General features: G+C 36.6%; 1 protein-coding gene across 2 annotated transcripts in view; it reads right to left on the bottom strand.

Annotated features, from left to right (window-relative positions):
• The window catches only part of TASP1 (taspase 1), a gene marked incomplete at both ends in the record, with an annotated part of 72,093 nt that overhangs the window by 35,819 nt on the left and 20,039 nt on the right, over window positions 1-16,235 (bottom strand). For both annotated transcript variants that reach the window (XM_079532506.1, XM_079532507.1), the window contains 3 exons: window positions 2,225-2,303; window positions 3,048-3,167; window positions 6,020-6,126. In XM_079532506.1, the coding sequence (XP_079388632.1) occupies window positions 2,225-2,303; window positions 3,048-3,167; window positions 6,020-6,126 (306 nt within the window). The remainder of the gene's footprint in view (window positions 1-2,224; window positions 2,304-3,047; window positions 3,168-6,019; window positions 6,127-16,235) is intronic.

The raw sequence follows: 16,235 nt of genomic DNA, 5'->3' as shown, positions 1-16,235 counted from the left end.
TGACAGCATTTATCCTCTTTTAGGAAGCACTGGCAACTCAGAGCCTTCAAAATCTTATTGAGTTTAGGCAGCACCTTTTCTTTTCTAAAACTTTCATGCAAAAATGAAATATGTTAACAATGTATTTTCTTAATCAGCCTTGGCAATTTCACCTTTTGAATATTTGCAGACATTTATGCCTCCATTCCCACTTCCTGTTGTGGTCCAACCAAGCTGTACATTTCACTCTTTCCATCTTTCCTATAGTTTAATTCTTCTATTTCTCCACCCCTCAATTAGCTTCATGGTTCACACTGTCAGATGCTTAGGCATCAATATACTTTATAACAGCAGTATAACATAAATTACAAAATAAAACATTATGAGCTTCTGAAAATGGAAAAAAGGATGGTATTGATTACAGAAGAGTTCTCACTTCCTGTAAACATTTCTATATCCCACTCTTTCTCTTCCTCTCTCTCACACACACAAGCTTTAAAGGAAAGCCAGAAACCCAGAAACAACAGTTTAATTAAACACCGCTAGTCTGAATTTCAAATCACTGGGTAAAAAGATGGTCACACTTCATGGAGTGCCAGCAGTCTATCTCAACTAACTGGGATTAGCATTAACGTAACGTCCTAGAAGCTGGAGGATCTGAAAAATATTTAGATATTTATGTGTGTATATGATAATTATAAATACTGCAGCATTATTTACCACTACACAAAATTGGTACCAGCAAAAAAGGAGATTTCTATTTAAGGCTATCATTGAACCCAGCTATCTCCTTTAAGTACACTGAGATGTTTGTACTTGCATAGACTTACATCCAGTAGACATGAAAAGATCAGTTTTAAAAAATTAAGTAAAAGTGTCCTTCTCATCTTTTCCAGAAACAATCTGCAATACTCAGCTGATGCTTGACACCTATTCTGGTGTTCCAGACTGTTCCCTGACTCTACAATATTTAAATATATTTCTAGAGGATACATATTTTTCAACACTTGTGCCGTTAGCATGAGTTCCCTTTGCTGTACTGAAAAAGATGCCTGCCTTTCATTAATACTACATCTAATGGGGAACACTGACATAAGCTTTCAACAGTGTGAGACAGACTTTAAATCAGGAGAAATTAAAAAGCTTTATTACTTGCAAAAGCAACACAGGAGATTTCTGATGCTCTTTAGCCTTTATGAAACTGTAGTTGCACACCCTGACACTTTGCTTCCACCACTAATTCTGTTACAAGATTCTCACTCTGCAGTAATCCTGAGAACCGAGTACTGAACTCCACAGATTTTCTGTTCCATCGCTCCCTACAATGAATGCAGATAACTGACCATTAAGCAAGAGTCCAAATCATAAATTTTGCATCCTGACATCAGTACTTAGAAAAAAGAGCTACATTTATTTATGTTCATACAACCAGGAACAACACTGAGATGAAATTAACTTTCTTCCACAGCTTTTACTTTACTTTACAAATCCTGTATAATTTCATCTTAAAACTCTTGTGTTCTAAATATTACCTTTTTTTTTTTTTAAACACACCACGGTTATTTTTTTCAATATCTTAACCTGACAAGTCAGAAACGTCTTAGCTTACGTTCTCCAGTCTTACACTGCACAATCAGTTATTACCCTACTTATCAATTCTTTTAATTACTCTTTTATTATTTTTATTATACTCTTCTTATCTTCCATTTGAGAGATGAAGAGACTAAGGTCAAAATCACTTTAAAAAATACTTAACTATTTTGGTGGAAAAAATTGCCATCTGCAGCATTTTTGTATCCAAGGGACCCACTTATGTTAAGGACTCCCAAATTACCTTAGTCCTCTACCAAAGACTTCCAGTTAGAGAAGCATTCTGTTTAAAACACTATTAGGCTTTTAACAATTCTTTGCCGGATCCCTTGGTGTACAACAGGTAGAACACATGCTTTCAATACAAGATGAGGTCTTATAAAGAGGACAGTTCTGATGCTTGTTGATTTTAAGTACAATGACCAATGTAAGAAACCAGTGGAAATGAATTCATGAATTTCAAGGTAATACTGACACACACATGCACACACACACTTATATATAAACTAAATGATACAAATACAGAATGTATTATGGAATTAATGTCAATGTTTTAATTCACTATTCAAATAAATATTTTATTTGGTTTTTTGTAAAGAAACTGAAAATAAATACTTGAGCAACATTTTGAAATATTTATAAAAGTAGCAAATACCTGAAGTACTCACAGCAGTGGAGTAAGGTGTATGAGCTCCTGTATTTTCAGCCCAGCAGCCACACCCATAAAGAGCTGCCTAAGAAAAGAACATCTTTCATAAATTTCAGTATTCAAGCTTTTTGGTTTAAAAAAAAAAAGCCAAGAAAAACCTAAGTATTATTACAAATTATACTAGTAAAAATTCAAATCCATTGTAACTGAGTGCTAACTTTGTGATATACTGTTGTCACTTAACCTTAACCTTTCCGAAAACGAGGTACAGATATCAAGACAAAATAGTACCAAGTGTGCCCTATTCATGTAAAGTCCCTTTCACTTTTCTATTCCAAAATGAAATTTAAAAAATTTTAAAAATTTAAAATTTAATACATTTTGTATGAGAACTGCTCTTATGACAATGGTGAGAGTGGACCAAAAATACATCTGTACAGTTAACAGAGAACTACATTTCTAAAGCACTCAAAAACTCTCTTGCTTAGTAACAACGAAGAATGCCTACATCTCATTTGTTCTTTTAATACCTTTCTCACTCCTACCAATTCATAAGATTATTTAAAAATAAAATTGCTGGAGAACCTCTGTAAATAATGCTGGAAGTCCTATTCATAAATGCTTTAAGCATTTAAGAGACAATCTGTAGTATCAAAGAGGTGTTTAAGGGTGAGAAATTAAATATTAACAGTTCTGGCAAAAGGTAAGTAAATAAAGAAAAGCTTCTTACCTATATTGCCTATAAACTATATCAGCACTATATATCACTATAACACGAGTGTTGTAAAACACAACTGTGAGACTAAAGAGCCAGAAAACATGTAATCACCTGACCAACTCTTCCAGGATGCTTTAGTGCTAAACCTCCACTGGAGACAGCAGCAGCAACATTTCCTTCTTGGTCAACAACAACTGCACCGACTGTATCCAATGTTCCTGAGTCATTCTCCTGCAGGACACACAAACAGAAACAATTAGTTAAAATTCCACATTAAAGTCAGATTATGCCTCATAGGAGTGTGCAAATTAATGTGTACAAAACAGATTGGTTACCATGCATGCAGTACTGCCGGTGCTGCCCGAAGTCTTTCCAAAACACTCACTTGTCTCAGACAAGACCTGAAGAAAACTTCCTTCTATGCATTTCAGACGTGCTACGACTTTCAGCCACAACTGAGTTCAGATATTATTAACCCAATTAGAACACTACTCAGGGAATTAAAAAGATAGCACGGAAGCAGAGCAAGCTGCTCCCTGGAGGTGCAGATTCCCATCCTTGGGTGCTTTCAAGATCAGAGTGGATAAAGCTCTTCACAAGACCATGATTTCTCCATACAGAAGAAACACTTAAAGGATGCAAGTTTTGTTGTCCACTGCTCGCCCTATTTTATCAAACTAGATTATACCTAACAGACAGCTACAGATGTGAAAATCAAGTTAGGAAATCAAAGTTAATTTCCATCAAAGTTAAAAATGCCAGACTAGAAGTCGCTGTGTTATCTTAATTCATTTTAAATCAAACACATGGGGCTCCCGTAATGAACTGAAATGTATGTTAGAAGGATCAGGCTCAGCAGAAGCTTTCCATATCATCTGACAACAATGAAAAAAATGTTTGCAGCCTTTTTTGCAGCATCTGTAGAATTATTTGCTCAATCTGCCATCTATCTTCAGATCAAGCACTCACTTGCATAAAATATTTGCCTTCAGCAGTTACACAAATATTTTTTAGAGATACTTAATCAAACATTGCAAGCATTTAAAAGCATAAGCATTGCATGAAAACTTTCTTAAGCATATCTCCTTTAAAGAAGATATATTTCATACAAGCAATTGCAGTCTCCTCAGTGGTATAACTTGCTTGCTTTTGTTTACTTTTAGATGGGAAATTTAGGAGGCTGGAAAACTTCTTTAAGGAAACATTTGTTTTAATGTGGCACACATAACTTTCTGAAGGAAATTATCACCCCTGTGGTAAAACAATTCTGAATTTTCCTTCTCAGTAACATCAGTTCTTAAACCTCAGAGACACAAAGATGACCAGCTCATAACAACTGTGCAGTATATTGGCAACAGAAGCTAAGCTGTACCAGGGTACTGCGTAGAAGATCACAGCTGTAGCTAAACTGTAAAGATTGAGATATGTGAAAGACTGAAACTAGACATAGACAATAAAATAGCTATCAAGTCCCACAGGTATAGAAAAGTTCACAGCTCCAGAGAGGAACAGCAAATAAAAGAATGAGCATTTAACAATTCAAACTTAAACTTGACAAGAATATTCATTTTTAATTATTCAAGTTCTTAAATGCTCATTAAAAAATATTCTCAAATCTTTTACATGAGGTAACTTTGACAGTACGATTTTACGACCACAGTTCATACGCTCACTCTTGTTAAATAACATCTTCTTTCTAATTGCTTAGAGAGAATTATTCTGCTTTTCCTGTAAATCTTGCTCTTGCAGAATTTGATTTTTCATTTTATTTCATTTTGAAGAATTAAACTGCCTGCAAAATTGCAGTTATCTTACGTTCTGTGCAGTAAGACAAGTAGTCCGCACGATGTGGTTTAGTTCTCAGCCCCCCTCAGGATGCACCCAGAAAACTGACAAAACCACCATGTTACTTTGCTGCATTACTTACCAATGAGTAGAGCTCTATTTGATCACCTCCTCTACTACCATCATTGGCCTTTGAGGGTCTCCCACACGTTCTGCACATGACTCTGGAGCCCTTGAAATTTCAAATTGCAGGTTGGTAAGCTCATGCATTGGCGTATGATTCAAGCATTGACTTGTCCCTTATTACAGGAACTCCAACACTGTGCAAAGACCCTCCTCCCTCAGTTATGTGTTAACACCATTAGAAAAGTAACTTTTGAAAGGAGGTACATGAAGTCCTGTAAACAAGACAAGTTCCAAACTGGTGACTATTTTCTCCTCAATCCTTACTTTCCTCACACGTCTTACCTCCTTGAAAACTGAAAAGTACCATCCTGCCAGGGAAAAGACCTAATCTGAGAAGAAAACAGCTGAATTTATCACTGGTTTGCATTTGCACAGACTACAGTGAATGCAACTTCTTCAGCAGTTTTAGGATTTGTACTTTATTTATATCAACAATTGCAACTAAATAAGGCAGCAGTCAGTCCAGTTACCAAAGCGAAGAGAAGTGGCCAATGCAAATAGACACAGGCTCCAGGTGAAGTACAAGGATTTAATTATTTAATTTAGTAAGCTATAATGTAACAGTAAATACAAATACTGTGACAGACGTTTTCTAATTGTAAGAAAGGCTCTAAGTTCAAAGGAACAGAATGAGGGAAACAGAGGGAGTCCTAGTAGTCTTCCAGTACAAGTAATATGGGCCAGGTCAATGCTAGATGATGCACAGATGCACATGTTTACCTACCTGACATTTCAAATTTCACCAATTCCAGCTCCATAATGCAGTGTGTTCAGAAAACACTAAAAAGTGGGAAACACTGACAGATATCTTATGCTAAAGAAAATGTTTCAGTGAACAGTTATCTGTTTGTGTTTACATTTGTTATATTTACACTTCAAAATATGCAAAATACATTTTCCATATCACTAACACAGAAAGGGAGAGATTGGTGTTCAAGTAGCAAGGCATAAAGTTCTAACTTCACTAAGTTATCATGATATCATCTGAACATATTGGGTGGTCAAGGAGAAGAGTCTTTGAATGCCTCATTAGTCTAATCATAAATAAAACACGATTATTCATCATCAGCTGTAAAGTTAGGATGACAATAAAACTTGAAACACAAACTAACCTTTTCATTTGATTGTCTTCTCTTCTTTAGTTGAATGAGATCAGTTTCTACCTTTTCAGCCAACTCCAGCTTCCTCTTGTTCCTCTTAAAAGCTGCTAAACTAAACCCTATAAAACATGTTGAAAGCATTTAACTAAAAAATTTACTTAAATATTGTTAAGTTTACACGGTGGAGGTCTCTTCCCACCACACTTTCAACAAAAAGCAACAATTAAAAAAGTCTACAATAAAATACTAAAGTTCGGTACAAGATGTTCATGTCTTTTCCCAAATGAAAAAATTTCTACTATTGTTCAGCAACGGTGATGGGTAAAATAACTAGTAGTAACAAATTGTAGAGCACATATGGAAGCTATATTGGTCTAAATATCTCTCTGTTTGGCAAAGATGCAGCACTACAAAGAAGAGAATGGAGTAAGTGGCTTATATTAAAAATATTGTTTCTGACTGTTGACAAGTAAATAGATACCATGTGAACTCATTCTGATATCTGTAAAGTCAGGCTACTACTTTATTACCTTAAGTGCATATCTGCATGTTTACCACATATTTTAAAGCCACACAATAATCAAGCAATAATTTTATGATCCATAATCTGACACAGTATAAACACCAACTAGGTCTTGAAAAGACAAACAGACATTTTCCACATCTAAATCCCACATTTAGAAATAATGTTATTTAAGGCTGAAATATAAATTAATACATAAATAATGCTGAAGAAACCAAAACAGCATATTCTCATTTTAGAAGTCTCACTTCATGAAAAATCTGCAGATACTGACATTTAACTTAGTTCTGACTGAATATTACATTGGCTTAACATCCTCTTTGAAAGGCTAAAAAAAAAAGAGAGGAGAAAAATGCCTTCTGTCACTTGTTCAGATGCGCAAAATCAAGGTATCTGGGGGGCAGAGGTACATAAGGATAAGTCACAAACTCAATGGAAGTTAAAAAGCACAGGCTTCCTATTTGAAGTATAAACTTCTTAAAATGTCATTTGAAATGGAATTCAGAATGTGGCTATATCACTATTATTCAGAAGACTGCAACAGCTGCAAGATCCGTCTACGAATAAAATCAATATTGCAGAGCCAACCGAACACAAAGCTTTCATTTACAGTTCTCAGTGGGCAGTGAGCATTTTATTTCTTTGAAACTTACCGTGTGGGTGCCAAAATCACCCAGAGAACTCTCCTTTAAGCCTGTTTTAAGTACATGGGCCTGGACCTTAAACTACCACATCTATTCAAGAGCATAACCTAAAAGTAATCAGAAAGCTGGCGTTTCTCTCCAAAAACACAATGAATACCAGTTTCTTAAAACTGTAAATACATATTAATCTGCCATCACCAAGAAAGGAACTCTTTCTACCATTAATATTGATTAATATACTTTGGATAAGACATTTTCATGTTTGAAACAAGGACCAAGAGGTAAAAAGCAAAACACTTGATAAGGAGGAGCAGGTGAAGAATCATTTTAGTCTCATATTAACTGGAAGACAATACACAAATAAACAACAAACCAACAAGATGAAGAACAGAATTTGTTAAACAGATGTATCCCAAAATGAACCAAGACAGAACGTTGTTTTTAACAGAATTTTTAAACAGGAAAATAAACAAATTGAGATGACTTGAGTGAATACAGCAAGCACCTATGGGCAGAGCCATCATACGTGGGTGAGAAAGAGAGGTGCCTGGACTTGGTACTCATAAAAGTAGATATTACACAGGCATAAATATGCCTAAGACTGTTATCTACTGCTGTCATTGGCTCCTGCCAGTTCAGGAAAATAAAGGCTGTGCACCCAGTGAGGAGTAAGAAATATGAGGGTACATAAGCCCCATCCATAAAAACCTGTACACAAGAAGTTTTCTTCATTCTCTGGAATTTTATGCCATTGGTATTCCGAAGCCTTCTGCAATATTTGCATGCTAATCAGTTTGAATATATGCACAAGGATAGTGTCAAAACCAAGAACACCTGGGCTAGCTCCAAGCTGACCTGTCAGGCACAAAGCACGGCTACATGGTCTCACTGAGTCATCACTCCAACTATGCCTTTGTTGCTATCTATCCAGCCACTTTTTCCCACAACATATGATGTTCTCCAAGCTGAAGAGATATGTTCCATCCACGGAACTCCTCCATCCTCTAAGCAATTAAACTATTTTCTGATTTTACCTTGTGCTTTAAGATTCTATTTGTCTTTTTGAAGCAATAAAAATGATGATCTGTTCTAAAGGACTTAATTGTCGACATTGCATTATTTGCATTAATTCAAAGAGGCATTGGTAAGCAAGGAAATACAGGGAGAAGAGAGGTCATTAAGTATGAAACTGGGCTAGAAATGTACTTTCTCCTTGTTTCAAGAAAGCATGACTCTTACATAGCACTAATTCTGGCTAACACAATTAACTCTGAGGTGGCAGAACTATTTTCAATTCATGGTTATCCCAACTGCCTTTTTAACTGTATGTTAGGATAAAGACTTGTAAAGCATTTTCTTACTTTGCTGATCTCCCATGGGAACAACGGTGCACTGCTCAATGAAGGACTTTTGCTGGATAAGCAGATATTTAGAACACCAGGAGATGGTATGATCTGTGTTTTTGAGCAGCTTAAACTATGTCAGACGTTACAGCAGACAGACAGACAGGTCAGTTTTCTAGTACCACAGAATGTCATTTGCTGGAAGGAACCTTATGAGATCAAGTAGTTCACACTTCTAGTCCAATTCAAAAGGGCTGCACAGAAGCTTACTGGTCAAATTCTGAGTATCTTCAAGGATGGAGACTGATTCTCCAACTTCTCTGGGCCCCTGCTGCAGGGGAATATGTATATATTCCTCAGACTTGTGCCAATATATATACATACGTATTAATTAGTCAGAATTTCCCATATTCACATTTACGTTAATCCTCTTTAATTCAATCCCTGTGCAGCAGACACCACCATAAGACACTTAAATGAACTAACACAGAACACTATGTTAAGGAAGTAATAATGCTTTCCAAGTTAAATAAACTACTCTTTCCCCAGCTTTCTCCACCATGATATTAACAAAACTTAAACATGAGCTCGTACCTTGAAAATTACCATGATATCTGTCACACTTGCAAGTTCATACGGTTGTACTTGAAGGAGGTGTTAGGTGGGATCTCAGTCATGGTTCTGTACTTTAGAATGGCATGAATTTTGATCAGAAAAGAATGAGGGTATTGGAAGGGAGAAGATTGTGGGTTAGTGGATTATTTGTGGGATGGAAGGAGATTTTGAGGGGTCTGGGAATAGAGAAAGGTAGTTTGTTAATGGTGTGCCTCTCTTCCCTAAGTTACTTGTAAGAATTTAGGTATTAATTCAATTCTTAAATATTATTTAATTTGGCATGAAATATCATACCTTTCCATACTGTGAGGGAAAGAAAGCCTATTCAGACTTTCCCTAGAGAAGAAGTTCTTGTGCCCAGGCTACATTCAACTCCAGCATATTTATTAGGATTAAATTTCATCCGTAAGTTGATAATGTTGTTTTAGCTAGGACAAACAGTTGCCTTTCATTATTTATGGGAAATAATAATTATTACTAGAAACTATCAATTCCTCTTGGCAGGATAAAAATCTGCAAATACCTCCAAAGTGACTTGAAAATTATGAAAAAGTAGACCAGTTTGTAAAATGAAACCTAGCAATTCCCTACTTTCCTCTGACATTTCACAGATTGATGTCAAACTTCAGATCATCAGTTAAGGGACCACCAACTAATAGCAAGCAACAGGCTATCTGTCCCCTTTTCACTCCTGCCTTTGTAAAGTTCTAGAAAGACAAAACCACTGCAAAGACAATTTAACCAGCAATAACTCTGGTTGCTTCATCTTGTTCTGTGGTGACTAAAGAAACCAGAAAATCAAATCGAGCTTTGTACTAAAGGACTGAAAGATGGAAATAAAATTTTCTGAAAATGTCCTCCATGTTTGTCATCCAAACAACATATTGTGAGGATTTTATTTCAACAAATCACAGTTTACAAACTAAAAAATTTCCCAGATTATAATGTATTTGTTTAATGGAGCACTTAAAAGATGAAGTAGAGCCCACTAGAGAATTAAAGTCACCACTACACACAGAAGGAAAATAGGAACACACAATGTAAGTTCATAATTCAAATTATAACTAAAACAAAAATTCAATTGTGCCGTGCAGATTCTAAGAAATTTCATTTGTCCTAAACAAAAAACAGTACAAAATTCACAAAAATTTCATTCGTCCTAGTACAAAAAACACTCTCACCTTCTCCAACAGCATATTCCAAGCTTGAGAAGAGGAAAAGGACACAACACAGTGTTGAAGACAGGCAAGTTTTCCTAAAACAAATGCAATATAGCTACATCAGCCTGATGTTGCACCTGAGCCAAGAAGATAGGGAAGCTTATTGACTGGGGAGGGAAGGAAGCTGGAAAAAGAGAGGTAAGGAACAGACAGGATTTTAGTTCGAAAAACTCTTGGAGTACAGCCCAGAGGTTTTGTTGGAATATATGGAAAATTATTTAGTACAGCCTCCTTTGATTTTGCACAAGAATTTTGAATTTTAAACAAAAATTTGGTACGTGCTTTGTGATAAAAGTCCTTGACAATTATTACCCTACGCAGTAACAGTGTGCACAGTCAAACTCAATCTGAAAAGACCTGCATCTCAGAAGACACAGACTACAATGGGCCCTCATGTTTTGCTTTCTCTCATGTACATACTGTCATAAATAAAACTACATCAGAGCGGCTGGGAGAAGGGGAAGAAAAAAAAAAAAAGAGTAAAAAGTCCCATGCTTTACAGAATGGTTGTCTGTTAGTATTTAAATGCCTCATCAGGCCTCATCCACATGAAAGACATGAAAAAATGACTGGCAACAAAAACATATCAGAACATCAGTAAAATCCCAGAACTTCGGTCTGTCACATTTACAACAGTGCTCACATGTCCCTGCAATAGGCTACCTATAAAAATGAATCTGCAAGGTCCTCAGAACCTTCCCCATCCACATTCTCCCTTCCATCCCACAACTTACCAAGTAGGAACTATCCACATGTACTCTGGACTTAAAAGCTCTGCATTTTGGGTCTATTCATACTCCAGCACTGGGTGAAATGTTTAGTCAAAACAGAGTTGTAGAAGTTGAACAGGGGTCTCCCTGCAGAGTAGGCTAAGTGGCAGAGCACAGAACAGGCAGACGTAGAACTTGCTCAACACCACTCACCTGCATGAGAGGTTGGTATTAGTAGAGATGGTGTCAGAATACATGCTTATTTATTATATAGAAACGTGGAAGAAAAATCTCACAAGTATATATTCCTCAAGGTTAAGGTATAGGTTTTACCATTTTGAAAAGGTTCCAGTGTTACAGGGCAGACTGATCAGAAAAAAACACAAAATCTTCAATACACCATTCGTTAGCAGAAGATATTTATCTTGCACGTGTATTACCACAGCTGCTCATAAATACAGGGGTTTTTAATGAGGTTTTTGCATCACTAACACCATTTTACAGAAAGAGATAAGAGAGTAACTTCCAGTAAGCAGATCAGTAACAGAACACAGCCTCTGAGCCAGTTCAAAGCTGTTGCGTGTGACACTCATTTGCCATAAAGTTTCCACATCATATATTCAGCTCTTGTACTAATCTTTCTGGCACTCTGGAAGTCTGATTATTCCCATAACTCCTCTAATATATATATATATATTGTACTTCAAACAAATAAACGTTTAACCCAAGTTCTCAATGGTTTATTATATAATGATGCAGTCCATAATTAATTAAAAGACAACTGTATTCCTCATTCAACACAGCACCTCAGTGATAATACACCCTGGCTACTCAGCTAAATGGTTAGCATTTAAAAGTTACTCAATTCTGTTCAGCACTACAAACTCTACAGTAAACAAGTCTCATTCACAACATCCGATTAGTTTCCTATTACTATTTCAGTTAAGTCCCTTGATCACACTTGCTCCAGAGAGCACTCAGAGCAGCAACCCTTTCTTGTAGTCCCTTTCTGGACTTCTGTCTCCTGCAGCCCTCCTTGCCCTACCTGACTCTTCTGACCCACAAATCAGAACAACTTTAATAACAAATTCTTGCACTTCACATGCCCCATTCACGTGCCTTTCACAAAGCTCCTCAAAATAAACCCGCATAAAGGAAAGCCTTAGCAATGCATTCACAGGCCTTCCCCAGTTTCATCCACGGATAGGATCAGAACTGACGTGGCATTTCTGTCTCTAAAGAATATTTCTCCTTGGGACTCAGAGCTTGGAACAAACTGATCTGTTGGAAACTAACACTACCCATGTACAAAGGCACATGGCTGCACTATGATACACGTGTACACATACATGCACACTGACAAATCCTCTGTGACAGCAGTTGTAAGCACCAGCTGGAATGAACACCAAGAATCTGAGAGCATCTGGGAACAAACAAAGCCTGTGATCTGATTTCTATACCAGCTTTCACAGGCTGCTGGAAATGATGGAAATGGTCCAGAGAACAGAGAAAAAAATATTAAAAGGAGAAAGTTACAACTGTCATATTCATAAACTGTGTGAAACTACTGAATCAAACACACAGAATAAAATGCAAGACTAAAATGCCTTTTTGTTTTTCTTTTATTTTTCTTTTGTTTTTCTTTTTTTTCTTTTTTTTGTCAACAATAGAACTGACATGTATCAATCTGTTAACTAGGTCTGTGTACTTTGAACAAGGCCACAGCAGACAGGTTGTTTAATACAGTACACTAACACTTCTTGCTCAAAGTAATGCAAAAAAAGTTTTTACTAAGAAGGCCACATTTCTGTAAAATCACCATGCTTTTATAAGCCAAATCTATTCGCTTCAATATTTTCAGGCTAAGCTAAAAGTTGATTTAAGTGGATAGTTATGTTTTCAAATTGAACTAGCAGATTCAAATTTGTAGCATCAATAAAGCACAAATCAAGGTCAAGACAATACCATAAAATATATTTACAGTACAGGATGGAACAGCAAGCCAGGAACACAAGCACAAACTCCACTGTTCCTACAGCAGTTGTTATAAACTGCTATGCAACAAAACATTAGGCAACCTGCGAGCGTTCAGCCATTCTTGTTTAAAAACAGTAACTGAAATACTAAGAAAATTCAAAGAATACTCTTAAATCTCTGGAGTACAGATGGATCAATCATATAGCACCCCCTGGCAGACACTTCTTACAGTCAACTGAAAGAACCAAACAGGAGAATTTTCTTCATTTTATCTTTTTATTCCATATTAAAGGAGGATGCAACTATTGGAAGGAAGAGAATGGCAAAGGGATATACTAGCAAACTAGTTAACCCACAGGAATTACAATGATCCAGTAAGGAATTTTGTTGAGCAGTAGCTAAAACAAGTGGCACAATTGAAGATGGATGGAACTAAATTTCATTTTAACACAGTTATTTTAAATGACAAATTAACACCATTTACGCTTCTGTTGAGACTAAAGACTGCTGGTACTACTTCCCATGTACGCCACACATTGACAGGCAGCAATACAAAAGGAAAAAAAACAACAAACCATCCATCAACAAAACGTACAAAAGTATTCACCTAGCTTTCGCAAAGCAATCTGCATACAGATTGAATGTTCATAATGTTTGTGGCAAAAACTCAGGGTAAACCCTTGCTGGGCACATCAGTCCTTACTGCTTCACGGAAGAGATCATTTTTTCTCCATCAGACAGTAAATTCACAAGCTACCTAGTAAAATCCCCCAAATCCCTGAGTTTTTCTCCTGATCCCTTTCATTCTCATCCTAAAAGCAAAGAACTAAAACACAGTCTAAGCCGCTGCCCTGAGCGAGTCACTGAACCATGTAGCTCAGTCCCAGAAACACGGCAAACACTTTTCTTACTTCAATAACAGTGAAGCAGAGGAAAGAAGAAGGAGGTGCAAGGAAGGCTGGATGAGAGACAGGCCAAACTGATGGACAGGAAGACACAGGGTGTCACTAGAAGTATGGCAACTGCATGACATCTAGAAACGGCTCTTTCATTAAAGAAATAGAGCAGTCATAGCACAAATGAGAATATCCCTGCATACACAAAATAAAAATCACTATTATGGTTAAAAAAACAGAAAATGAAGAAGGAGTAAATGGCCTGTTACAAGCCAAATGCCAAACCAACACATAGTAGCACCTACTCTATACAAAATAATGATGTGATTTTACTGATGGTACTAAGTTATTCAAGTTAATAAGGCCAAGGACTGGATAGAAGAACAGAAAGATTCAGAGTCCACGACTTGACAATAAAACAACAGATTTTATTCAGCAAGTCTCAAAATAATGAAAAAGAAGTAGTTCTTCAAATAACCCATAGTTGAGCTGCAAATGTTTTTGCAGATGCTAGAAATTAATATGGGCTCCAGAGAAAAGGACAATTTATTGGCACAAAATACCATCGATCATTTCCATGTACCAATATTGACCCAGGAGTTTAGATTCTAGGATAGCAAACGAGGCAAGAAAAAGGAGGTACATATTTGCTCTGTTCTTTTCTTCTTTCTTAAGCACTGCTTTTGGCTAGTCCTGAATTCCAGTTATTGAGCAAGGTGCTCCTGTTTGTATGTAATAGAGCTCAGTGAAGTGCTTCAGGTCCCTTTCATCTCACTAGAGTTAGGGGTACAAAAATGCTGCATGAGTTACCATCCTTCTCCTTCCCTTTAAAGATTATATACTTAAACAGCCCTATGTTAAGTCAAGTAAGACAGTACTCAGCAGCACTAGCTGTGCAGTAACTTGGTGTTTTGGCAACAAATATTTGATTAAGTCAGCCATAGCTTCAGATATTAACACCAGTGATCTAACAGAACTCCTTTGTGTTATTTCAGTCAGATTTCCTATGAAGTGCCATAACTACTGTCTGTACAAATAAAATGTCTTAAAGCTGTTAACCCTGATCTCCAGTTTGATGCCAGAGTCACGTCTTCAGCTTTCTGAGCTGCTGAAAAATTAACTCCTCCTTTCAAATCCAACTGTACAAAGTACATCTACCTTCACACAATATACAAAGTTTACACATTCATAACCAGACAGGGCTGATGGGACCAGCCATCAAAAACATCTAATGATAAGATGCTCTCTTATACCACATTATCTTTGCCAAATCACCTGCTTTTCATCTACTGTAGGCTGAAATTAAAAACTGAGATAAAAATGGCTCAGTTACTGCTACTAATAATTACTACTTAGTATTACTAGTGCAAGTAGAGATATTGACAGTTGAAGCTGTACCTAACATTTATGTTGCTGATTTAGAACAAAGCATACTTTTCACATCTACAAGAGGCTATGTGATACAGTAAGTTAGTTTCTAAGCAGCAATTACAGTGTTAGCACTTCGATTGCTTTCAAATCAGTCTTTCTTAAATAAGGTAACAAAGTGTAGCACAGGCTCTACTATGGGCAGAAATTAATGATTGCAGCCTTCTGGCAGCCTGTAGGCAATGCAAGATCACATTTTAATAAAAACAAGAAACAAAAAGCCAGTCACTACACTGGAAGCCAGCAGATTTCTACAAAGAGAAGAAATCCCATTTCCTCACACACTTGGCAAATCAAGGAAGAGGAAGCAGGTGAGCCTTGACATAACCTTGATGTAGCTCAACAAGGAACGTGGTTTAAAACTTCATTTCAGTTTGGTGCCCGAATACTTTGATAGTTATCAGAGAATTATGGAGTGTGAACACAAAGCTGATCATTGTAACTGATCATACAGACAGCTCCATCACTGCAAAACCAACCACACAATCCCACAGAATTACAGCACACAGAACATTTCTCTTGCCATCTCAGGTCCAGGAAAAGGGAGAGAGAATAATGTGCTTTCAAGAATATTTTTTCCACGTGCAGCACAAAGAAGCCAAAACATGTACACCTAGTTCTTGTTGTTAATACCTGTTCCAAGTATATGTCTAAGGTTTGGGCTAAGGTTTGTATGTGTGCTTTTTGTTGCTACTGTTAGTAAGTTACCCTGATGTTTACTAATTACTTTGGCACTGCATTTTGCAGAGCTGCTCAACAATCAAATTATTTCCAGTTAGTTTACCTCAGATTCTCCATGAAAACTTTACCAGAGCACTTGCAGCAAGCATAATCAAAAACTGTGATTATTCAGTAAAATCAAGTGCACTAAA

The sequence above is a fragment of the Tetrao urogallus genome, assembly GCF_951394365.1.
Source record: "Tetrao urogallus genome assembly, chromosome: 2".
Taxonomy (NCBI): Eukaryota; Metazoa; Chordata; class Aves; order Galliformes; family Phasianidae; genus Tetrao; species Tetrao urogallus.
The sequence above is the reverse complement of the archived record's forward strand: the minus strand, read 5'-3'. Positions and strand labels throughout refer to the sequence as shown.